Here is a 27,099-nt window from a genome sequence, read left to right as displayed (position 1 = left end):
TCGTGTCTTTTTGCTAATATAGTGTATATATTGAATGAGCCAACTGATTGTTAAAATGGGATTTTTCCTTTCCACAAAGGTTTCATGATGCCATCTTTTGATTCTTTAATACCATCTTAAATCAGCAAGCTCCGTTTCCTAGGCTCCAAATGTGTGCTATAAGTGATCTGCTGTAGAATGTGTTTTTCCCTCAATCCTGTCTTAGAAAACTGCTGTTTATTGAGTTTATTGCCTTTAAAACATCAAAGTCATTTCAACTATAATTCTCACAGGCAAAAATGAAACTCTTCATATTGGGATTTTTGCTGGATTTCCTAGTAAATACTGTATGTGTTAATGTTATATAGAAATCAAATTATACTAACTTAGAAATTAACAATAGTGGGAAGAAATAGAAATACTTTTAGTAAATTTCAACTTAGTATACAGTACTGAAACTGCAAATTCATTGTTACAGAAATTACTAAGCATTAGGAAACAGTCTTAATTAATAATTGTTTGTTCCCTAACTAAGCCTACTGCTCAGAACCCAGATAAATTGTGCTCAAATATTTACTGCCCTTAATTTCTAGCTCAGTGACAAATAAGTAGGTCAAGGGCACACTGTTCACTCCTTCCGTTGTTACTACGAATTTGGATCTGGAAGTTTTTTTGTTTTCCTGTGGATGCCCCAACGGTAGGGGTCATGCCCTCCTCTCCTTCGGCTGTCAGTGAATGTCAGCCCTCCCTCCACAGATGCTGCCCCACTGCCAGCCGTCTGTCCCACTCAGCCTTGTGCACGGATGCCCATCAGGACAGACGCTGTGATCAGATACTCCCTTAGCAAGGAACATCTGTTTGTTATCAGCTGGAGGGGCCTGGAGGTGGGAAGCTGGAAGCCCACTTTCCCCTTGATGTTGAGAAGATAAATGACACTAAGAGCAATTTTGAATTTCTCAGAAATAAATGCTATACACACAAAAAAGATTTTTTAAAAAAACTGAAACCTCTTCATCTAATATGTGTGAAGAAACAGTGAAGGTTATATTCTTTCCTGTCCCATTAAAGCTTAACTTGTCCTGAGAGTTTTTTTTTAAAATTGATTAGTAAAAGAAGAGTGTTCTGTGACCGGGAGCAGTAATTTCTCCTTTGCTTTAGAATGCCTGAAATACCAGCCTCCCTAAAGGGTTCCCATTGCAGACTCACAACAATAGAGTGAGTCGCCTCTGGTTTAGAGGGGTAAAAATATATATATCAGAATGTGAGAGCGGAGCACAAAAGTCTCCTTTGGCAAGAATTTGTAAACTCCGCTTGTACACACAGTGCTCCTTCAGGAAGATGGATTTCCCCTCTCTGGGTGACAGCGAAAATGAGGGCGAGAATCTGGTAGTTTCCTCCAGGCCCTGGGACCTCCGCACTGGGTGGAAGATAGATAGATGCCTTGTTTGCATGGCTGCCCCACACTAGGTAGAGCAAGCACAGTCATTGCTCAGCGCTGGGCTGAAAGCATCTGGAAGCCTTTTTCTTTTACTCTTGGCTCTAATTCAGCCTCAGGCACTGGTAACTTGAGAACTTGTGTACAGATGTCAGGGACACCTTGGGGTTCAGCTGGCACCTTTGTGCATGCGGGAGAGGCCATTGCAGTTGGGTCTTTAGAGTTTTCAGGATCCAGGATCCAGGAATTCTGACGCCTCAGTCAAGCATGTTTCTTTTTAAACATTTATTTTCTTGGTCACTTGCCAGAGCCACACTCAGAGGACTTTTACATCTCCTTCAGACCCTAAGCCACTGGGTTATTTCTTCATTTAAATGGGGACCCCCTTTCTATATTTACATGTTTATATTCCTGTCTCCTTCAGATGACAAGGGTCTCTTCCTTGAATTCCCAACACCCAGCAGCAGGGTTGGCAATTATGATGGTGACGATACAATGACATTAATTATGACTGAGGTTTACCCAGTTCTGTTTGCAACTTTAGATGCATATTTCATCTGTTATGACTTTGTGAGAGAAATACTATCGTAATGACGATTTTAACGAGGTAGAAACAGAGGTGCAGGCAGGTTAAGTAAATTGCCATAACAGCGAAGTGGCAGAGCGAAGTGGCAGAGCCCCATGCCGACTCCTGGTGCTCTGATTCCAGACCCGTGCTCTCTCCCATGGTACTAACTGTACTGCCTAACTTTGCCCGATCAGTGGTTATTAAAATGGAATCAGAAATGGTGAAAGGATTTTGGTTTCGTGTTCATACAAGACCCTTAAAGATAGACACCTAGAAGAACAGGTTTTGCTGAAAGGGCAAGAGAAAAAATTAAGGAGCATTTCTGAAATAGACCAAAGGACCAGATATTCTTCGTTTTATTCAGAGATGTGTTGAAATGAATACAGGCAAATAATCTGCATGATGTCATTTTTCAATCAACCATGATTCCTTCCATTATATATCAGAAATAACCACACAGTCTCCCTTCCCACTGTTTTGGATCCTTTGTAGTATAGTGTGACAAAACACTCAGTTCACATATGTAAATATGCGTTAAAATTCTTCACTTAAAGGAGGTTTAAATTCAAAGTTATGACCCACTTAACAAAATAAACAGACAAACCCAGAAGGAGATTGGCAGGCATTTTACTTCCAGTGAGACTCCTGGTGCTGGACCCAGTCTTTTTCAGGAGATAGTGAAATTGTGGGCGTTCTGGAGAGCTCATTTGTAGCTTGCTGTGGCCGCTGGCTTGTTGAAATTAGTAGCTACATGACATCATCCCTACCCACCCGAAGCTCACACTGTAGGTCTAGAACTTAGTTTCCCCTTCACTGCGCTGGAGTGTTAGTGCTCGAGAGATTTCTGATGGACAAACAGTAACTCTCCAAGGCTTTTTGACAGATGCTGTTATTAGGATATTACACCCCATAATGCGTGTGAAGAGAAGGTAGAATGAGCTGTTTCTCAGCCTTCAGTGGGTAGATTAACTTTGCCCTCAGAATGAACCATTACTTTGATGGAAGAAAACAGGTAAGAGAAAAAAAAAAAGATATAAGGAAAAAGGAAAGAAATGGGCATGAGTCAGAGACCAAATGCAGTTGTTTAGTTGTTGCTTCTGAAGGTTTTGCAAAATAGTAGTTTTGTTTCCTAAAACATACCCTGTTATAATCTTTGGGTTTTAGCTCATAGTCACTCTTGTGTTGAATGTGATTTATGCCATAGTACTTTCTGTGTCCTCAATACACTCCCGCGCCCTTTGGGTTTGCAGTGTCCACTTTGAGCAGATAAGACAACTGAGGTTCTCTGGGCTGAGAGAACTGCCCAAGGTTACACCATCAAAGAATGGCAGCCCCTCTGCTATAACTCAGATGTTCTGAACTGTCATCAGTCAGTCCTTTCTTGTTTCACTACAGAAATATCTGACTCTAGAAGTCAGTATATATTTAACATATTTTTTAATACAGAAAAATGCAAGAGATACACTTGACACTCAAATCTAATACATGTTAATCTTTCCTACATTTGCCTCAGATCCTTTATTTTGAAAAAATAAAATATTAAAGTTGGAGTTTTATATATTCTTTTTTGCCAGTCCCATTTCCTTCTTTCCCTAGAGGCCACCATATTATAAATTTGATGTATATCCAAGCCATGTTTTTTTATATCTTATTACAGATATATGTATATATTCATAAATACTAGATAGTGGCATTTTGTTACTTTAAAATGTATGTAAATTGTATCACTGCATATAACAATTTGCAACTTGCTTTTTAGACTCAAGATTATGTTTCCAACATCTGTCTATGTTAATATATATTTATCTGTTTAACTCATTGCAGCTACTGTATGTATTCCATTTACCAGTAGTATGTTTATTTTTTTGCCTGCTAGTTGACAGTTGGGTTATTATAACAATGCTGTAATAAAATATATATGTCTCCTTGTATACATGTGCAAGATACATATACTTTTGAGTATATATACACATATATATGTATTATATATGTATATATATATGGTATATATCTAGCAGTGGAATTGTTGGGTCTTAAGACAGGTGTGTTTTCAACTTCATTAGATATTGTCAAATGACTGCAAATTGATTATATCAATGTGCCCTTCCAGGAGAGCTTGAGATATCTACTTCTCTACTGGCTAAAACTTAGTACGTTCAGACTTAGTTCTTGCCACTCTAAAAGCGAGATACAATTTAATATGTATTTCCCTTGTTACTATTGAGGTTGAACATTTTCATCTAAGTATCCTCTTCTGTCAATTACCTGTTATCAGTGGTCTGTTTGTAGATGTTCTTTATACATCGTGGGTACTAACCTTTGTTTATAATGGAGTTTTGGATTTTCTAAGATATTTTTAATTTTGATGTCAACTTGATGAATCTTTTACTAGATTCTTGTGCCTGTGTTTTACCTGCCGTTTAAGAAGTGTATTTTTGATTTTCTACTTAGGTCAGTTTAGACTCTTATTTCTCAGGTGTTTAATCCAGCTAAGTATATTTTTATATATAATTCGCGTGAAGCCTATTTTTTTCATAAAGAAAGCCAGTTGTCCTGTCACCAGTGACTTAATAGTCCTTTGATTTTCTACTGATTTATAATGCTTTTTCTGTTATGCTCCAGATCTACTTTGTGTGTTTCTAAGCTTTCTGTTGTATTCCATTTATCTGCCTCAGCGTTAACACCTTCACTGTCTTACATAGGACAGTTTAATGATAGCAATAATAGCTAAACATCTCGTGTGTACCAGTCTCTCTTCTAAGTGTGTGTGTGTGTGTGTGTGTGTGTGGGTTCTCTAGTTATTGACTATAATACAGTAACCATCTATCTGTCTGTCTGTATTTCTCATTTTTAAAATTTTTATTGAATTTATTGGGGTGACATTGGTTAATAAAATGATATAGGTTTCAGGTGTACAAGTCTATACACATCATCTGTGTATTGTCCTGTGTGCTCGCCACCCCAAGTCAGTCTCCTCCCATCACCATTTATCCCCCTTCGCCCTCTCCTGCCGCCCCCTTAACCCCCTTCCCTCTGGCAGTCACCATACTGTTGTTGTCTGTGTCATGAGGTGTTTTTTGTTTTTTGTTTTTTGTTTTTTTGCTTTATCCCTTCACCTTTGTCACCCAGCCCCCCAACCCCTCCCCTCTGACAGCGGTCATTCTGTTTTGTGTATCTATGAGTCCATTTCTATTTTGAAATCGCCTGGTGCTTGTCTTTCCCTGGCTTATTTCGCTCAGCATAACTCTCCCCAGGTCGGTCCCTGCTGTCGCAAAGGGCCTTGTTCAGCCTCCTAAAGGCAGGAGGCGCCCGGGCGGGACGGCGGTCCTCACCCATTGTTTCCTGCCGGGCACTTTCGTTTTCTGATTTTCTCACTGGAGCTTCCTACGCTGGTTTCAGGACCTAGAGCCCAGGAAGTCTGTGGCTCCGGCTCCCCAGTTTGTTTCTGTTCCACTCTGGCCTATACAATGTTTATCTTCTGTTTTAGTAACTGGGCCTGGTTCTTCATTTTTTTAAAAAAAGTGTGTCTTTTTTCTATGTGTTAGAGTGAAAGGCCTGCTTTAAAGTTTAAATTTATTGATTTATAGTCAGTCCTCTTAACTACTTTTTGTAGTGCTTTATACAGGGTGGGGCAAAAGTAGGTTTGCAGTTGTGAGTATGCGAAACACAGTTTACTCTTGTATTATTATTTATTAATTATTGTATTATTTTTCATATGAACAACTGCAAACCGACTTTGCCCCACCCTGTATATTATCAGTGAGCACTTACAAAACAATGCCAAAATGTGTCTTCCGTTGGCATAAGAGCAGGGTTCTTAGGTCTTTGCCCTAATGGTAAAATCTATAAAACAAACTCACAGAAACAAGGCAGTAAGAGAAGAACGTCCTGCCCTGTCACGATGGGCATCTTTTCTTTGACCACATAAAAGTCATGGCCATTCCAGAGTGGATTGCGTTTTTCCTGACTCATGCCAAGGGACTCATTCAGTGACAAGAGGATACCAGTGGCAATAATATCAAGAAACTTCCAGAAGAAGAGGTCTGTGCCTGACACCATTCAGTGAGCCTTTCGCCTCCACCCTCAGTCGAGACCTCTTTTGCTTTGGCAAAGCTAAATCCGAAACCCTGAAGACAGATTTCAGCAGGCCATTCTGATTAAGAACCACACCGAGAGGAGGAAGGCGACTGATTGTTGGGTGACGTGACTGGCCAGCCCCTCCCCTGAACTTAGAGCGACAGCTCCACTGACTGAGTGTGATCGCTCTGAGTGTAAGCTGAAGCCAGCACCGACGGAGGAGGTCCGGTTCCCTGGTCACTAACGCGCTTTCCAGAAAATGAAAGAAAAATATATTGGCTTCCTGCATGCTTTGCAAACCTTTTCATCTCCATTCTGCTTGTTCCAGTTTTTAATTAGCGTTAGCAAATTGTTTTTTTCCTAATTAATTATAATTCAGGCATACAGTGAATACTTGTCACCACAGAGGGGAAATAAGGTAAAACTTCCTTTATGTGGATCAAATGTGTTCCTTTTAAAAATCCCACCTTTCCTCTTTCATAAAAAAAATTTAAAAATGAAGGTGAAGGCCCGGCCGGGCGTGGCTCAGCAGTTGAGCATTGACCTAGGATCCAGGCGATCGGGGTTCGATTCCCTGTCAGGGCACATGCCCGGGGTTTTAGGCTCGATGCCCAGTTGGGGGTGTGCAGGAGGCAGCCGATCAATGACTCTCATCATTGATGTTTCTTTCTCTCTCTCCCTCTCCCTTCCTCTCTCTGAAATCAATAAAGATATATTTAAATAAATAAATAAAAATGTAGGTGAGGAAATTATGCAAGAAATAAGTCAAGTAATGCATTCATAACTAACAGAGAGGAATTTATGGAAAAGACTTGTCAAATACGCTGCGTGATGGATGAAAATTGGCTCATGTCAACGTACAGCCTCAGGAAGTAATGGAGCACCGGCCACAAAGAGAAGACGGTAGGATCCCCCACATAGAAAAAAAAATAACAATCAGAAACAAAATATTAGAGACCAGAGTGGCATCAAACTTCTTGACAGCAATGCTGGTGGGCGGAGAGGATTTGTGAAGGAAAATAAATCCAAATCTTAAATTCATCATCCAGCCAAAAGACTAATCAAGAGTGGGGGTAGAATAAAGACATTTCAGACATGCAGAATCTCAGAAAACTTGCCCTCCATGAATCGTTCCTCAGGAAGGTCCTGAAGAACGTGCTCCACCAAAGTAAGAAAGACGTGAGATTCGGGAAACGGGCCCACACCCGGGAGGGTGAAGCTCAAGGAACGCGCGGCGCAGTGCTGCGCTCCTGGGGTGCTGGCCGAGTCGCAGCCCAGAGAGCAGCCAGGCGGCCGCAGGACGGGCGGCCCCAGGAGAGACTGGTTTCCAAGGAGGAACTGACAGAAATGCTCCTGTTGTGGAAAGTATGGAGAGGAGGCTTACCTCTTTGAGGGTTTGGGATTGAATCCATGACAGATACATTAAAAACAAAGCAACAACAGCAACGAAACAGTAATAATTCCTGGAAAAATCAAAGTTGTTCAAGAAAGGAAACCTAGAGGTCAGCTGAGAATAGTATTTGCACCCTCATAATGGTGTAAATGCAAATGTTTATCGCATCAGAAAATAAAATTTAACTATGTTGGGAGGATGGGGCGAAGAAAGTTAAAGAGAGAAAGAGACATGGACAGAGGGAGACAAAAAAGCTCTCATAGAAGCGAATGGATAAACCTCAAACTGAAAACTGAAGAAGCAGCGGCAGATTACTGGAAATATGGAGGCGAACACCAAAGGAAAACACTAAGAGCATTGACAGGTTGCCTCTGTTAACGGGCAAGGGTACGAATAATGGGGCAGGGGCAGGAGAGTTTTTCGTAATACGCCTTTTCTAGAACCACTTGACTATAAATTGTATGTGTACATTTCTTGAAAATAAACTTTAAAAATTTAAATCATGCTGCAGGAGATTATGTATAAGTATATGCAAGAAAAAGTATATGTGCAAATGTGCTTTTTTTTTTTTTAAGTCATAAAGTACCTCTGGAAAGATATGCAGAAAACTGCTAATAGTGGCTGCCTCTGGGAATGGTAACTAGTTGCCACGAGCAGGCATGAGAGAGACTCTACCCTTAAACCCATTTGAGTTTTACACTGTGCACATGTATTATTTATTTTTAAAGAAAAAGCCTCTAAGAAACAAACCGGGAATGATGCTAAAGCAAGAGAGCAAATAGAGTTAAAATGAAATGATCTCTAAAGAGAGTGATCCTATCCTTCCAGAATGAGTTATTTATTCAATAAATATAGTGTGCATCTTTTTGTTATAGAAATAATGTTATCTTTATAAAACAAAAGGAAATCAAGGGGAAAAATCACTCCTAGTGCCACCCTGCAGATAACCCCCCTTAAATTTTTGGCGTGTCCCTTTCGAAACTTTACTGCATGTGCGTGTTTTTATCTGTGTGTTCCTGCTCTCTCCCATTGGATAATGCTATTCTGTTACCAGTTATTTGTGCTCAACAACATCGTGTGGGCACTTTGATATGAATTATTAAGGAATATATCTGGACAGATCATTTTCAGTGACTGACTTTATTGCCTCATTTGGCTCCACCACAGCTGATTTAACGAATTCCCTACTCACCCAGTGCGTCCAGTTTTTCGCTACTATAAACAGTGCTCCTGTCCAAATCGCTGCTCACATCTGTCTCCTTAAACTAAATTTTTAGAAATGCAATTGCTGTGTCAAATGGCATGAACATAAATAACTAAAAGTCTTGATACACCTTATGAAATTAGCACCCAGAAAATGTGTCCCAGTTTCCATCCCGCCCCTAGCAGTGTTGCAGAAAGCCAGCCTCTCCCAGACCTGCGCCAACATTGTGTTTTTGCCGAATCTGACAAGTGAAAAAAATGTATTGTTAGCTAAGTTTGTGTTTCTTTGGCTTGCTGGTGATGCCGAACATTTTTTGTATATTTATTGACCAAAAACTAAATATTTTTTTAGCACCTTCCCTATGCCTGGTACTAGCAGTGCTCACTGTACTTACTAACTGGGATGAGAGACGTGAAAGTAAATCGGATGACCTCTTTCTTCAAAGAGTTTACAATCTCAGGAGAATGAATGCGTCCCCGGGCAGTACCGTATGATAGCTGCGTTAGGCATAAGCACAGAGGAGGGAGCGATGAATTCTTCTGGAAAATTTAAAATGTTCATAGGTGGGAACGTTTGGGTGGAGACTTGAGGGGTAAGGAGGAACAGGACAGGGGAGTGGGGTGGGCCTTTCCAGGGAAGAGCAGAGTTGAAGGTAGTGATGTTGTGCAGCACACGTGGGACGGGGAAATGACCTGGGGTGGCTGAACCGAGGTCCATCTTGGAAACCAACAGTGCCTGAGAAGTAAGCTTGGAAAGTGCATGGGGCCCGCTTATGAAGAATTTGGAATAGATCCTCCAGACCAGACGCTCCTATGTGATCTGGTGGAGCAGTCTTACCTGCAGGCTGCCATGTTTCCAAGAGGCAAATACCCAGACATTTGGGGTCCATGAACCCCGGGAATTGTATGTAACATTTGGGGGGCGGGGTGTATGTATACATTTTCTGTGGAGGGTTCCATAGCTTTCTCAGAGGGGAGAAAAGATTCAGCGCCCCAAGCCTGCCCGCGGGGCAGGTTGGGGAGGGCGCGGGCAGGAAGGAGCGCCGGTGTGCAGGTCTGAAAGGAAAGTTGGTAATAACCAGCACCTACTGAGTACTTACTCTGTGGGAAACAAAGTGCTAGCTGCTTGCCACCCAGCGTATCTCGTCTTCAAGTAGCACATTTGACAGATGAGGAAACTGAAATCTAAATTTTAAAATTTGCCCAGGGTCACCTGACTACAAACAGCAGCGTGCACAGTGGACCCCTGGGTCACGTGACCCTAAAGCCCACTCTTTCGATTAGGACCATCTCTGTGTTGCTTGTAAAGCTCCAGCACCGCTTCTGTTCTACTTCATCTCGTCGTTTTCAGTTATCTATCTTAAGCAGCCAAGTGACTCACTTCAGCGCAGAGAACCGTGTGACTAGAGATGCCATTTAGAAGACATCAAGGGGAAAGGCCTGGGTGACTGTTCATTGTTCTTGTTCCACAAAGAATTGATTATCTGCTGAGATAATAGCATAAATCCAGAGAAACCCCTCGCTCCGCACATTGGATCCTGTTGTTATTTGTGTCCTCTCGTTCCATGGAAGGAAATTCTTGTACCTTTCGCCTGGTGAACGAATCATTTTGAAGAAAAGTGCGTAAGGCTTTTTTCTTCAAGCTCCACAGCCCTTAGCACCACAGAACAGGAGGTCTGCCTGCGTATACCCACTCTCCTTTATTGCTGAATGACATGTGCAAACAGTAGCCTTCGCTTCTGTCTTTCATGGCAAATATTAAATACGGCCAAGGAAGCTTAAAAGCTCTGTTTTACCTGGGGAGCTGAGCGCTGCCTAAGAAGTGCGCTGATGCCCTGTTGTCAAATAAAAAGCAAATGTTATCTCGAGATAGGTGAAACGTGGGGGAGAGGGGTAACACAAATCGCCAGTGGGCATGGGATTCTGAATTGCAAAAGATCGCCATTTTTCCATGTTCACACAGTCATGCACGTACAAACCTTCTGTACACGTTGTTCATGGGCTGCATTAGGGGCTCTGGCTTCTACCCCCATTCACTCACACACACACACACACACACACACACACACACACACACTCGCGCACACACACACACAGGCAGCTGTTGCTGAAGTTTTGGTGAAAGACAGGAAAACTCAAGTATCATTTTTGGGACAAATATATGAAACACTGTATTCGTTTTCTTTTTTTTCAATTCCAGTTTACATTCAATGTTATTTCGTATTAGTTTCTTTCACGTGTACAGCATAATTTTGGATAATCATATACTTTACAAAGCGATCCCCCTGATATTTCACGTACCCACCTGGCACCATACATAATTATTAAAATATTATTGACTACATTTCCTATGCTGTACTTTACACCCCCATGACTGTTTTGTAACTACCAATCTGTACTTCTCAATCCCTTCACCTTTTGCATCTGTATTAGTTTTTCTATTGCTGTGTAACAAATTACCACAAACTTAGTGGCTTGAAACAACACAAATGTATCTGTTTCTGTGGGTCAGAAGAAGTCCAGCCATGACTAGGCTGGATTCTCTCCTAAGGATCTCAAAAGGCTGAAATCAAGGTGTTGGCGGAGCTGCATTCCTTTGAGGAGGCTTGATTAGAGAAAGATCCACTGCCAAGCCCCCTCAGGTTGTTGGCAGAGTTTATTTTCTTGATTGAATGACTGAGGCCCATTTTCCTGCTAGCCCTCAGCCAGGGGCTGCTCCCGCTGCTGTAGAACCACCCACGGTTCCCTACCATTTGCCCTGTTCCATAAGCCCTCTCATGCTTGGAATCTCTGCGTGAGGAAGAGTCCAAATCCTTCTAAGGGCTCCCCTGATTTAAGTCAGGCCCACTAAGAATAATCCCCTCACCTTAAAGTCAACTGATTTAGGACCTTAACTACCCCTGCAAAATCCCTTCACAGAAGAACAGATTGGCGGTTGCCAGATGGGATGGGGTTGGGGGGATGGGTGATAAAGGTGAAGGGATTAAGAAGCACAAATTGGTAGTTACGAAATAGTCACAGGGATGTAAAGAACAGCATAGGAAATATAGTCAGTAATGTAATAACTCTGTACGGTGCCAGGTGGAACTTATCAGGGAGATCACTTTGTAAATTATATAAATGTCTGACCACTATTCTATGCACCACCACCCCAAAAAAGAAAAAGAAATCCCTTCACAGCAGCACCTAGATTAGCGTTCGTAAGTAACTGGGAGAAGATAACTGTACACCTGGGGATGGAGATCTTGGGGGCCACCTTAGAATTCTGCCTACATAAACCCTGGCGAGTCGCTTCTCTTCTGGCAAGAGTGTTGTATGTGAAATGCTTTCTTAGTATCCACCTTTGTTTTCTCAGTTTTGTAATCTATTTTTTTAACAAATGCCACCGAGTCCATAATTCTGTGTCACGTGGGGTGATGACAGCTTTTGGTAAAATGATAACAACAGCTGTCGTTTTTATGAGGATTTAACTGTGTGTCAGACGTTATTCTGAACTTTACACGCATTGACTCATATAACCTTCACCGCAACTCTGTGCGAAGATGCAGTCAGTACCATGAGCTGCAGATGAGAAAACTGAGGCTGGGCCCGGCTCAGTGACACGGCCCGTGTTCGACAGCTAGAAAGCGGTAGATCTAGGACTCAAACCCACATCTCTTTTCCTCGGGGGTCCTCCTTCCTAACCTATTTCTGTCAGCTGTCTTGCTGTATTGTTGTTTTATAAGCCTACTGAATGTCCTCCAGAGCTATGATGATTATCACTCATCCATCCGTTCTTTAGTCAAATTTGCCATCTGATAACAGAAAATGTCATGTAGATGAAATCCTCCCTAAAAACAAAGGGCACCCCTAAAAGTCAAATACCAAAGAGACACAGGGTGTTAGAACGATTTGGAGCCTGACTCTTGGTAAGGATAACCAGTATGTTGGCACCTGGCATTCTCATGTGCCTTGTTCTTGGATTCTGCGGTGTACTTTGCTGCCTGGTTTTATGCCCGACATCGATTAATAAGCTTCATCAAAAAGAAGACTCGCCGGTTCAGCCCTGGAGAGCAACTTCAGGTCTTCTTCCCAGAGCAGCCAGTCTGTGTCAGCAGGAATCAGAATAGAAATGGTGTGCATCTACGGAAAACTGATGTCCCCCGGCTTGAAATAGCACTTACGCAAGGTGACACCCTCTCCTCATTGTAACAAAGGACTGACCTGTGCCACCGTCCAGAGGCAGAAAATAAATAGTCAGAATGGGAAAGATGACATTGACGGCACCCTCTTCTGAAAGGCATTTGCTTTTCGATAAAAGGACAAAATTGGCATTGATTTATGTTTTAATTGTAAGCTGAGCCTCATAAATGAGCAAAACTACGCAGAGTGCTCTGAGGCCACAAATCTGGGAAGAAGGGCCGACGGTGTGACACTGTCTCGCCCGGAACATCCGTTTCCTCTCTTCCAGCTGCCGGTTTCTCCTCCCAGCAGGTGGATGTGAGCTCCAGCCCTGAGGTGCCCATGGGAGTCGAAATACTGTTGTGTTTCCACTTCTATGTTCTGATGGAGCGAACGCTTCACCTTTCAAAATCTGAGACCCAGAGGAGTTAGGGGAAGACCGAAGCAGCAAGGTGGCTTTGGCAGAGAGTAGCTAGCAGTTCACCGTGCCCGTCTCCCTTTGCCCTCGGACCCAGAGCAAGGCACTGCCCGGATCCCTCTGCAGCTCGGTGCGTCCGCATGGCTGGGTTCCGGACGGTGGAAGCGTGGTGCCACTTCCAGGCTTGGTGCCTAACGTCTTGGCATGTGACCCCCATTCTTCCTTCTCTTCTTGGCCAACTGAATGTCAACGTCTAGAGTGGCTTAGAAGCCGCAAGTTAAACGTGTCAGAATCTGTGGAGCTGGGATCCCTGAACCACTGGATGGAACCGAAGCCCGTCCTCGGCCTGCCACCGTTTGGAACTCATGTGAACCAGAAATAAGTTTTTGTTGTATTAAGCCATTGGGCATCAGGGTTTTGTTTGTTGTTGTTGTTATAGCAGCTAGTATTACTTTATCGAAAATAGTAGCCTAGAATCTAAAAACTGAAAGTAAGAAAGACAAATAGTTCTAAGTAAGGAGAAAGGCTGGTCGCTCAAGCCTGAGAAATCTGTTTCCATGCATTGCTTTAATTGTGTAGGTCGGACTGAAAATAAGTCCAAAACTCCCGTCTACTCTAGTAAAAATGCTGAGACATGAAGCTACATTGATCCATTTTTAAATATCTGACAGACTCATAGATAGAGAGCAGGCTGACGGCTGGGGGGGGAGGGGGGAGCATGAAGGGATTGAGCAAAAAAGGGGGGGGAAGAGAGAACTCATGGACACAGGCAACAGTGGTGATTGCGGGAGGGGGTGGAGGTGGATGAGGGTATGGGGGGGTAAATGTTGATGGAAAAAAGTAAAATAAATATATTTTAAAAATTTAAGAGTTTGAAAAATATCTGTGGAAATTTTAATTTGCATTTATAGCCGTTTTAGAACTCATTTTTGTGTCATTTCCTATGATTGATATGTTAGAGGATTTTAAGGTTTTCACCATGGGATTGTATCTTAGTTCATGCTACTGTAGCAAAGCACCGTAGACTAGGTGGCTTCTAAACAACAGAAGTTAATTTTTCATGGTTCCTGAGGCTGTAAGTTTGAGATCAAGCTCTCAGCATGGTTGAATTCTGGTTAGATTCCTCTTCCAGACTGAAGATTGTATTTTGCATGTGAGAAAAACATGAATTTTGGGGGATCAAAGGTGAATATTATGGATGGAATTGTTGTTTCTCCAATATTTATATGTCGAAACCCCCCCCCCCCCCAAGTATTAGGAGTCCAGGCGTTTGGAGGTAATTAGGATTAGATGAGGTCATGAGGGTGGAGCCCTCTTGAATGGGGTTTTAAGAGTCTTTATAAGAGAGCTTGCTTCCTCTACTGTGCTCTTCTCCACGCAAGGATATAAAAATTAACAGTTTTTCCACAAATGTTTTTGGAATAGAGATAATTACCATACAAATATCCCACCCCATCCATAGTTTATGTAGTGTAGTATTTAATGTTTGTTTTCTCTTATACCTGTATCTCTAGAGATCTCGCATGTTAAAAGATCAGGAGTAATAATAGGACTCTTGACATAGAGTTAAATCTATCATTTCCATTAATACCAAAATTAAAGTAAAATTTCATCTACAGCCTCATTATAAACAGTTTATCATCTTGAAAACTGTTCTCCTTTGCTTTATTTCATTTATTTAAATTTTCAAATGCAATTTATTTGTGTCCATATAAACTTTCAAACTAGACAAGCATGATAAATAAGTCAATTATGCACGTGTTAGAAGGTAATAAGTGCTAAGGGGAAAACAGAACTGGGTTAAGGGAGATCAGGAGTCCTGGGGGAAGGTTTTCAATTTATTTTTTATTTTTTAATTAATTTATTTTTTGTCAATCCTCACCTGAGGATATTTTTTCCATTGCTTTTCGGAGAGAGTGGGAGGGATGGAGGGAGGGAGAGAAACATTGATGTGAGAGAGACACATCGACTGGCTGCCTCCCGCACAAGCCCCAACTGGGGGCAGGGAGCAAACCCACAACCCAGATACGTGCCCTTGGCCAGGAATCGAACCCGAGATCCTTCGGTGTGCAGGCTCTAACCACTAAGCAACACTGGCCAGGGCAAGGTTTTCAATTTAAAAGGTGATGATCACAGCAGGATTTACTGAGAGGTATTGTTTGGCCAAAGACCTTAAGGAAGAAAGGGAGTGAGCTATGAGGATCTAATTAGTGAAAGGGAACAGATTAGTGGGAGTCAACTTCACCTTTTTAATTTTCACCTCCCAGCATATATTTCAGAATAAGTTTGGAATTTTAGCAAATGAAATTCTATTTATTATTATGGAACAGTGGAAATCAAGACGACTTCCTGTAAGTATTGTGTTTATTAATGAAAGCTGTTCATCCTCACTAATAACATCATTGAAACCTTGCACTTGAAAAACATGCCTCTTGAAAATTCCAAATTCCAGAAAGGATGTTGTATCTTCTGCTGGTATCTCAGGATTTGGTGATTAAAACAGATAATTAGTACCAGCTTGTTAGAGAACTGGGCTGTCATCTAGAGAAAGAGATGTAAAGAATCTTCACAGAGCATTCAAAAGTGGAATTGTAGGTTTGCTCTTCAGAATCCAATGGCTTTTGGGAAAAAAAGAGAAGCCAACAAACACGCAGCTGCTTTGATTTGAAAAATTAATGTTTGTCTCTGATGTTGAGCTGTGCAGTGCCAGCCATTTGCGGTATAGAGGACTTTGACATATGCAGAAGGGAAAGCCAAGAATATCTTCACTATTAACTGGTCATCTTGTTTTACAGGCACACAAAAAGTCCCTTTGGACAATTGAACCCAGTGAAGGCACCGTTCCCCCGGAAGCTGACGTTCAACTGACACTGACTGCCAACCTGAATGACACGCTGACATTCAAAGACACGGTCATTTTGGAAATTAAAAATAGCAACACCTATCGGATTCCTGTCCAGGCTTCAGGAATTGGTTCCACCATTGTTTCGGATAAGCCCTTTGCCCCGGAACTCAATTTGGGAGCACATTTCAGGTAGGGAAGCCTCATGGATGAATTTTCATAGATAACCACACATTGCATGAGCTGAGCATCGCCTCGACTTATGGCGCCTTCTCAGTGACTGATCTAGAATCTCAACCATGATTTCTCCTCTCTGATTCCAACACACTGTTAATCCCTCTCCGTGTACGTAGAAAGTATAGGTGCATATTAGTGGTAACCTAAGTAGAGTGTAAGTAGGAAGGTAAACATTTATTGTAAATGTTTCTTATCAGGAAGTGCAACTTTTTTGGCATTTTGACCTCTGCTTGCCTCCCCACTAGAGCACCAACAATCAAGACGGCTGCAACTGGCTCTCCCTGATCACTCAGAAAAAAGTAGAGCATCTAAATATTTAAATAAAAGGTGGACGAGTATAGACACCTCTGAGCAGAATGATCTAAATGTGGCTCTAAAAATGTATGACGTCTGAGTGATAACAGGGGGGATATGTGTGGGGATCTATGCATAGGTCCCCAGAAGAGCCACACGGCTGGGGGGTGCAGGTGAATTTTGTACCTGTCCATCGTAATGCTGTGAACAGATCTCTGGTCTAACAGGCCCTGAAACCAAGATGGACACACTGTGCTTAGAGAAGATGAGCCTGAAAAAAATCAGTTAGGAGCCCTCCCACAAACCCATTCACACCTCCTTCCCCCTGTTCCATCTATAAACCATGACTTGATTGAAAATACCATACGCCACGAGGAATTATGTTTTCAGAGAAGCATCCGTTATAGTTTTTGTGTCAACTAGATATAAAAATGCTCCCCTCTGCCTGTCTATTGACCATAAGTTAGAGCATTTCGTCAATGCATTCCTTGCTTCTATTTCCAAATTTCTTTAAGTACACTCAAACATAATTATAGAAGCAGTATGCTGTGAACCAGACTTGATTACATAGTGTTCTCTGTAATCTACAAATAGTGTCAAATAGCCCCAAAGGGTATTCTGTCACTTGCCTGGAATTGGGAAGTTTAGCCTGTAGTTTTCTATAAATATAGAAGTAAACTGTGGCTTTTTAGCTGCCAATTTCCCCTCTGCCTAAACCCTGTCATTCTTTTTGACATAAAATCATGATGCCAGCAATCTCCAAAAGAATCATCAAAAGCAGAGGACATAGAGGGAATAAAAGGTGAGGAAAGCCCTGGCTGGCATGGATCCATGGTTAGAGCGTCGGCCTGTGCACCAGGGGGTCTCGGGCTCAGATTCCAGGTCAAGGGCAGGTACTTGGGTTGCAATTTTGACCCGCGCCCAGATCAGGGCGTGTGTCTTTCTCCCATCAATGTTTCTTTCTTTTTCCCCCTCACCCCTTCTTTCCACTCTCTCTAACAAAAACAAACAAACAAACAAAAAAATCAATGGAAAAAGAAAGGTGATGAAAAAATAAAATTAAATTTTTTAAAAAGAGGGAGGGGAAAGAAACAGAGGTGGGCTAACTGCAGCCACTGTTTCTGTAAGTAAAGTTTTATTGGAGCACAGCCGTGCCTATTTGTGTACACATATTTTCTATGGCTGCTTTCACGCTGCAGTAGACAGTCGAGTAGTTGTAATAGTGACCGTGTGGCCCAAAAAGTCCAAAATATTTATTATTCAGCCCTTTATAGAAAAGTTTGCCAATTTGGGGACATTCAGGTCTTAAAAAATATCCATATGCTACCTCTTCTGATTGTATGTTTTTAGGCAATGTCCTTAAATTCTCAGAGCTTCTCTTTCTTCATTTATAAGAGTAAATATACTTATTACTGGGTTGCTGTGATGACCAAAAGATATACTGTGAATAAGTTGCAGAGACCCTGCCTATTTTATAAACAGTACCTATTATGTATTATTTTCCCCGAAGCCTGCTCTTAGCCATGAAGTCAAACTAATGATTCCACTGAGCATGCCCTGTGGACACATATCTAGAATGAAATGGTTACACCTGACAACTGGCAAATACTCCCAATTATTTATCTGATGCTTCAAATTATGCATTAGACATGATATCATTTCCTAAGGAGGAACAGATGGTATAAAATTTCAAAGCCCAATAAAAAAAATTTTTAATTTAATTAAATCCTGAGATGAGCCCAGCCAGGCGTGGCTCAGCAGTTGAGCATTGACCTGGGATCCAGGCGATCGGGGTTCAATTCCTGGTCAGGGCACATGCCCAGGTTATGGGCTCGATCAATGACTCTCTCATCATTGATGTTTCTATCTCTCTCTCTCCCTCTCCTTTCCTCTCCCTGAAATCAATAAAGATATATATATTTTTTAAAAAAATCCTGAGATGAGTTTTCTCCCTGAAAAAAAAGATTTCTTTTAAAGTTCATAAATCAGTAAAAAAATCCCAAACAAAAATACATTTGAACTACCTCCACCTCCAAGATCTTAGAAATTCTAGTACTTGACAGAGAGCTAGACAATCAAGAGTCCTTAGTAAATATTTGTGGAATAGATGAATGAGGAAGTGAAACAGCAGCATCTTTAAAGCAAGTTAGTCTGAGAAAAATGACCAATCGGGCCCTACCTGGTTTGCCTCAGTGGTTTGAGCATCGGCCCATGGACTGTAGGGTCTTGGGTTCGATTCTGGTCAAGGGCACGTACCTGGTTTGCATGTCAATCCCCTGCCCCAGTCAGGGTGCGTGTGGGAGGCAACCCATCAATGTCTCTCCCACATCGATGTGTGTGTGTGTCTCTCCCTCCCCTTCCACTCTCTCTGAAAAGCAATGGAAGAAATATCCTTGGGTGAGAATTTAAAAAAAAACAACAACAATCCAGCTGATATTCTGGTCCATTACAGTTCCCTTGACCTTTGATAATGCTTAGAGGACATGTGTCATTTCTCTCCGAAGTACCCTTCAAGTTGAGCCCATCACAAGATATTTCACTTAGTCAGTAGAAATTTACTCAACACAGTGTGAAATACCCTTCTCCTCCAGTAGGCATTTTGCTTTTCCTTTCACTCTTCAGGGCCATTTCTTGTAAATTAGAGTGGTTTTTCACATGAACTGTGTCTGTCTGTTCTGTGGCCTGCTTGACCTTCTGGGAAAGACTGAGGATGGGTGGGATCACATTCCCACGGCCCCTTCCCTGGTGATGACAACTCAGTGGCCAAACCCAGGTCCCTGACTTGAGTTTATGCACTTGAGTCGATGCTACTTGGTCCCATTACTATGGTAGCTCCTAGTAGCACCGTGATATAGTCTTCCTACATTAAAAAAAAACATTGTCTATTTCATTGCTCATTCTTAAATGCTTCGAGAGGAGTAAATCCCAAGGGTATAGAGTGGAACAGAACATCCCAAAGTTGAGTTCTCTCCATATCTACCGCCTCTTTTCCAGCCTGGACACCTGTTACTACCACTTCAAGTTGGCCAACAAGGGACGTCGGGTCCACCAGTTGTTCTGGATGAATGAAAAGTTCCATCCCCAGAACAAGCTGAGCAAGAAAGGTGTGGCTAAGAGGAGACTTGCTAAGAGCCACAGCTCCCAGGCGCCCAGGGATCCCCAGAGCCCCGTATTTCAGCTTCGTCCCGTCAGGATGGAGCTGTATCCAGACCAGACGATCGATGTGATACTCGACGGCTATTCTGCTACTCCCAGGGTAGGAGGGCACAGCATGTTTAGAATCTTTCTCCTAAATAAATCTTTGCTGTTTCTTAAGGGAGTTCCTTGACATTTATCTGGAGAGAGGATGTGGTTTCTTAAGGATTGCATGCAGCCCTGAGTTACCATGGCAGCACCCACTGCTTTTACAGTTCAGCTCTGCTCAGTTTTATATTTGTTTCTACAGATACCATGAACCCAACCTAAAAATACTAATTAAAGCAGGTTCTCATCCCCAGGGTCAGCAGTGACCAGCCAGCAAGTCTGTGGGAGAGGGATACCCAGCATTCTGCCAAAGCTAAGCCTCCAATAAATACTTAGCGGTATTCATATTTATTACAAAAGGGTGTTTCCATGGACACTCTGGCATGCCTTTCCTATCCAGGTGTCAGGGCATCCCCAGCTCCTTTCCTCTTGGTCTGACATAACAGCATCACATTTATAACCATCGTCTTTTTATGGATCAATAAAAGAGCCTCATGTATCTTCAGCAACTCTGATGTTCTGCTCTTATTTACATGATCACTGTTCTGCCTAAACATTTATGCAGATCCAAACCACGTCTGTTTACTCCTATACCCCCATGGGGACTGGAAACCACCAGAAACCTGAAAGAAACTTTTGTAATTTCCTGTGAGCCTCTTCTTCCTCCCAAACGCCGACTTTGTGAACGAGGACTGATGCTCGCTTGAGCTCCTCCTGGTGTCGCCACATTAGGGGGTGATACTGAACTTTCTCCTCGGGAAACAGGAAACAGTAAAAAGCTAGTCTTACAGCAGACAAGATAGCAGAGCTTGTCCTCTGCTTCCCGATGGAGTGAGTATGTAGGTGGCCTTTCTCTCTGCTCTCCAGGGGTTCAGCCAACAATTACTGAGTGTGCCCCACATGGTGAACAGGGTGCTAGGCACTAGGGCTGCAAAGATGAACAGCCCGCAGCCCTCACTTCCAGACACTGACAGCCTGTTGCAGGAGCACATTTTCAATGTCGTGATTGGGGGGAGCTGACCGTATTTTTACAGGCATTAAATCTGAGCTACTGGGGTTCTAAATTCAGTTTAAGCTTTACTAAAAGCTGCCCTGAATGTTCTTCCAAATTATGCTGCATAGTTGAAAAGGGGCTTGAATTCATTCACATCTGAAACCTGAGCACTCTTCAATACAAGCTATTCGTAATATAAATTCACTTTGGGTTCTCTCTATACGAATCCGGATCTCGAGGGGCGGAGAAGAGAAATATTAGTTTCTATAGCACGATTCTTAAATATTCAGGTATGAAAGGCAAAATTTTTCCAGCCACAGTTTCTGACAGGCTTGATAAGAAATAGAACTACCATCGAGCTCTAAACCCATAGGATTTTATCTGCCTTGTCCATCACCTTTTTGTATGTCCTGTTCCTAACAGTCTATGCATAATACATCTTCATATATATATTTGTTGAACTGAATATAAATTGATTGTGTCCTCAAGAGCAGTCAGAAATGGATGCAGGATCCATCCAGGACATATTTAACCAATCAGACATTAATTATGTGACAGAGAGTGATACCTGAAATGCACTATTCAGAAAAACATGCTCTTCCCTGGTGTCCCCAGGCAGGTAGTTGAGAATCAGTTTGCTGATTGTTGAGAATTAAGTTTTGTGAGCTATGGATATTCTCAAAATGCTATTGGTGTATCTCATCTGCAGCTGGTCAAAGAAAAGCTGGTGTGCCACGCCCTTATCGGGGCACAGAGGGAGAGGAGCTTGGTGATGACTGTGGACATCATCTGTGAGTTTATAGCGCCACTTATCCAGCTCTCCACCAAGCAGCTCTTATACCGACTGGAGAAGGTCAGTGGGCAGTGCTGGGGAGGGCTGGGTGCTCCAAGTGGGGGGGTCAGCATTGTTCACATTTTCATTTGAGAAGCTAAGTTAATGGGAAGCCTGATGTACCCACACCCAGCTGATGTTTTTTAAGCTTCAGAGGTCTGTGTACCTTCAACTAAAAATTCTGAATCTAAACCTACTTTCCTTTGAAATGTAAATTGTTACGGAAATTCTACTTCCATCATTCCTGATGTACAGGACCAAAGTGAAGGCGTATTCCAGTGCACTGAAAATGTACTGCGGTCGACCACTTCACTCTAATTAGATACAGTAAACATCACAGTATAGAAAGACTTGGACTAGGATTATTGATAATCATAGTAATCAGTAGGAATAGCTACAACTTACTGATTGGTTTGTGCTGGGCGCTGAGCCATAGTCATTGCATTCATTTGCCCAGTTGTCCTGCACAGCATCCTGTGCTGTAGGTTCTGTTATCATTCCCATGATGCATATGAGGAAACCGAGATACCAGTTGTTATGCAGATCACCTAACACTGAGCATAACCAACTTGAACTGTTTGATTCACAGTCTTAGATTATATGGCTCTAAATGTCCATGACTTTATATGGCCGTTAAGGGCAATTAATAAGTGGGGAGGCAGGGGAGGGTTGGGAATGACTGCTGCTCAGGGCAGGGGGTCTGGATAGTGAGGAGAGGAGGGAGGACTCACAGTAGAACTTAACCTACTCCTCAGCAGACTTCCACCATAGAATTATTTAACATTCAAAACAAATATGTGTGGAAAGTCTCTTCTGAGCTGGAGAGTATATTGGTGCTAATTAATCCGGTAAATCAGGGAGACATAGTCAAAGCTAATAGACCGGTTGAGGTTGCAACTGTAAACAAGTAATTAAAATTTAGCCATTTAAATTTACAGTTCTAGCCCGGCTGGTGTGGTTCAGTGGTTGAGTGTCGACCCATGAAACAGGAAGTCAACGTTCATTCCTGGTCAGGGCACATGCCCAGGTTTCGGGTTCGATCCCCCGTAGGGGGCGTGCAGGAGGCAGCTGATCAATGACTCTCTCTCATCGTTGATGTTTCTAGCTCTCTCTCCGTCTCCCTTCCTCTCTCTGAAATCAATAAAAAAATAAAAGTAAATCTTCAAATTACAACTCTAAACAGTGCTATGAAGAAGAGGTATAAGTTCCTATGAGAGCACATAGCAGGAGAGTGGCTTTATTTGTACCTGTGGTGACAGATGGCTTCCTTGAGCAGGTGCCTCAAGTTGAGACTTGAAGGAAAAATGAAGTTAGTCTGGTGACAAGAGATGGGGAGAGAATTATAGGCAGAAGGAACAGCACACATGAAGGGCCTTGGTTAGGAAAGAGCTTGGTGAGCACGAAGACCTGAAAGGCCGCCTTAGACGGAGACTATGCCAAGAGTGGCATGAGGCCCATCAAGGAGAGTGGGAAAGGGCCAATGAGTGTGGCATGACCAGGAGACTTGCTCTGAGTGGCCATTGGTGGGCTTCAGGGAGGGGAGCGACGTGGCCAGATTTCTTTATTGAAACAGTCACGCTGGTTGCTGAGTGGAATAGTTATTAAGGGCCTACCCTGTACTGTGTCAGGTGCTAGGGATACAACAGTGAGGATAGTCCCTCCCCAATGAACCGCACAGCCAACTAGGAAGACCAAGCATTAAGTAAGCCATTGTCCCACAGTGCAATCTATGCTGTCACATAGAAGGACTGGATGTGGCAGCACCTAATCAGTCAAGGGAGGGAATCAACCAGGGTTCCCTTCATTACCTGGAGGCTTGCAGAAAAATGGAGAAGACCATTTATTCTGGTAGTGAGTTCCATGATGTTTTGTTTGTATTAAATATCTATTGAGCACCCGCCGTGGGTATGGCACTCTGCTAGGAGATAAATAAGGGGGCATATAGTCGAGGAGGGGAGGGGAAATGTACAAGTTCAAATCAACAAATAATTTCTGAGCATTTACAGAGTATGAGGCAGCAAAAGCACTGCAAAATCCCAGGCTTAACAGACTACTGAGGAAAGTAGACACTGAAGAAGTTGAGTAAGAGTTTTAGTTACAGGATGCAAAACTCACTGTGATGAGCTCCATGAGACATATTAAAAGAAAATACTACAAGAGTTTCTGCTGCAGTTATTAAGCTTTCATTGCTCTGTTTTAAATTCTTCCTTTTATAACTGATCAGGAAAGATATTTATCGGTGGCAGCTGCACCGAATTTGGTGGCATCATATTTTCTCTCAATGTAGCTATTCAGAGAAAATTTAGTGTATATGTATTGCATAGCTATTCTGTGTAAGACATTGTAGCATATGTTAAATATACAACTTTGCTTCTTATTAGATTTTTTTCTAAGCCCATAAACACTCATAAAAATGTGTGAGTCATGTTCCTTTTCTTCTCTTTATATTCTTAAGCCTTGGCTTTTTTTTTTTTTAAAAAAAGCGTATTCTTGTTTAACTGTCTATTGTTTGGCTTTATCACTAGACTAAAATAGCAAATATTTTAAATATGGCAGTGACTTACTGAATTAAATAATGAATTGAGTCACAGCTCCCTGTTTGATTTTACCCGTCTCTCCTTCCCCCCAAATATCACACGTTTGAAATCTGTCCAACTACTGTTATTTTTCATTGTTCATTTCCTGTTCACATCTCATCCGTATCAGGGACAATGAAGGATTACAACTTCATTACCCAGCGTGTGCAAGAGACCTGTGAGGTCTCAGTGCTCGGCTTTACTTATATAACACCCAATTACCTATTCCGTGTCCTGTGCCCAGCTCAAGGCAGTGTATCTGATTTAGTGCATGAGACTATAACGATGCCAGCCGTGCCTACGGGAGGAATTTTTCTACGGCCGTTTCCTCAGATTTGATCTACTTTATAACTATTGTGCCGTTCATAAGGCACAGAGATGAAACCACATCTTTGTGGAATTGAAAAGGTCAATTTGAAACCAGCAGCCAGTTTGCTTCATGAGGTCCAGCAGCAAATCCTCTCTCATGATATTTGGGGAGACAGACAACCCAAAGAGAAAGGGGTCATTTTAAAACAGAACGGGTTCTCTGTGCACTGTGTCCTTCTCATCACTGACCCCTAAGTGGCTTCTTGCCCGCACCAAACAAGTGTGGCTCCTTCACTTCAAAGCAGTGACAGAGCAGCCTGGGGGAAGGTCACTGGGTGGACAGTTCTCCATGCGGCCTTTGATGACCCTAAAGTGCTGCTCTATCCCGCCCACAAACTGTAGAATGCGATCTGCAAATGCAGGGTGAGTCCAGTACCTGTACTACCATGTTAGAGGGAGGGAAACAATGGTTGGCATCTCCTGGCAAGTGCCAGACCAAACCCCTGCACCGGGGCTGGTGGATCACAACCGAGGCAGGAGACTCGAGCTAACTGCCTGGGCTGAACGGCTGTGCCTCCCCAAATTCATATATCGAAGCTCTAATCCCCAATGCTATGGTGTTGGAGGTGGAGCCTTTGGGAGGTGATTAGGTCATAAAGGTGGGGCCTCTGTGAATGGAAACTGTGCCCTTATAAGGAGAGATAAGAGAGAGAATCTCTCTCTCAGCCATGTAAGGACACAAGAAGAAGACAGCCATCTACCAGCCAGGAAGCAGGCCCTCACCAGACACCAGATCTACCGGCACCCTGATTTTGGACTCCCTGTCTCCAGAGCTGTGAGACATAATGTCTGTTGTTTAAATCACCCAGTCCGTATTTGTTACGGCAGCCTGAGTTAAGGCACATGGATGCTGGTCACAGGACCTCACCCAGAGCCAGAGGATCCGAGAACCACAGTGCAAGGAGGACTGTGCTGGACAAAAGAGCAGAGACAGAGTCAGATGAGAATTTGGAATCAGGAAGATTCCACTGAAATCAGAACAAGGAGAAAAGGTGAATCAACAGATATGCATCTGTGCACAGCCCATGGACACAGACAATAGTGTGGGGAAGGCCTGGGGCAGGGCGGGGGCTGGGGGGGGCAACTGGGGGAGGGATCTGTAATACCGTCAACAATAAGAAACACAAAACAAACAAATGAAAGCAAAGAGGACTGAGAAAAGCAGGTTAGAGTTGTTAGCAGAGCCAGGGGATGATTACAAGGAGGTTCCGTTCAGAGGCCACAGATTGAGGCTTCAGGTCATCTTCTGCTGATATTTAAGAAGCCCCTTTCCAGGGCATGCAAGAAATAATGGTGGGCCCCAACGTCAGAAGGAGAGAAATCCAGTCCGATCAGAAACGAGTACCTCAGGATCCATTTCCTGTGCTTCCTCCAGTTAAAAATTAAATTTGACATTCAACAAAGTAAAAAGATGCTTCTGAATCAACTATCCCAGTGTCAGCAGGAAAAATTTAGAGGAAATAGTTATGAGCATCTTTCAACTTTACGAGATAAGCATATTGGCAAATAGGGTATTTTGAGCATGGACAAAACATTGTAAAAGAAAAAAACATTTGATTCCTTATAGTGATCCATGGGTTCTTCCACAAGATATCACTAATTTCTTAGAGTTTGCTTTATGACATTGTGGAAACTGCTATAGTGATAGTTCTGTCCAGAGGCATGGCTTGTATAGGTGTTGTTGTTTTTTTAAAAAAACCAAACAGGCAACAGGAGAGTAAGAAATCTCATTTGTTTTCTGACTGATGTAGTTTCATTTCTCAGTAGTCCACCATACATTCCAAATGGTTTATCTAAATCTCTACAAGAGGAAAAAAAGCGCACGCACGCTCTTGTATATACATGAGACTCTTGTTGCTGAAGCCTTACTATGTTTGTCATAACTTGGTTTGTTGCTTCTTTTTCCGGTTTGCAGAAACCAAACACTACCTTGAAACCCGATTACCAGCCCTTGGTCATGAAGAACATTTCCACCCTGCCCGTGAACGTGTTGCTCTCAACCAACAGACCCTTCTTGATCTGTGACATGGATAAATCTCCGCTGCCCTTAATTCCCCAGGTAACTTGAGGGAGGGCTGTCCTACCCAGCTCCTAGGGGGGTCGTGTGTGTGAGCAAGGAAGAGAATATCAGTGCACTAACTAATTTCAGTCCAGAAAAATATAAAGAATCCCAGAAACCATGAGGGAAGAATACAGAGGATTTTAAATGAATCCTAAATAAATTCCAGTAGCCGTCAGTAGAAAAACTGTTATTAATGGTTTAAGAACTTCTGGCTCATTATAATGACCCTTTCATTATTAGGAAGCTAATCTTTAGAAAACAGTGACTTCACACTAAAGACAGCAAAGATCTTTTCATTCCCCTCCCTCAAATCCTACCAAAACTCCATCCTCCAGGAAATAGCCAAAGCCCAGTCTTTAAACCAGCCGCTCTCTGGATGCTGAGAAATCTGAGCCTGGCTGAGGGAGGAGGCTGGA

The 27,099-nt window shown here is 42.6% G+C and overlaps 1 protein-coding gene across 1 annotated transcript in view; it reads left to right on the top strand.

Moving 5' to 3' along the window:
• HYDIN (HYDIN axonemal central pair apparatus protein) overlaps window positions 1–27,099 on the top strand; it is a 241,291-nt gene that overhangs the window by 90,321 nt on the left and 123,871 nt on the right. The window contains 4 exon segments of the mRNA XM_087827374.1: window positions 16,030–16,268; window positions 19,602–19,863; window positions 21,554–21,697; window positions 26,537–26,680. Of these exon segments, the coding sequence (XP_087683500.1) occupies window positions 16,030–16,268; window positions 19,602–19,863; window positions 21,554–21,697; window positions 26,537–26,680 (789 nt within the window).

Source organism: Miniopterus natalensis, chromosome 18 (genome assembly GCF_054644295.1).
Source record: "Miniopterus natalensis isolate mMinNat1 chromosome 18, mMinNat1.hap1, whole genome shotgun sequence".
NCBI classification, from domain to species: Eukaryota; Metazoa; Chordata; class Mammalia; order Chiroptera; family Miniopteridae; genus Miniopterus; species Miniopterus natalensis.
The sequence above is the reverse complement of the archived record's forward strand: the minus strand, read 5'-3'. Positions and strand labels throughout refer to the sequence as shown.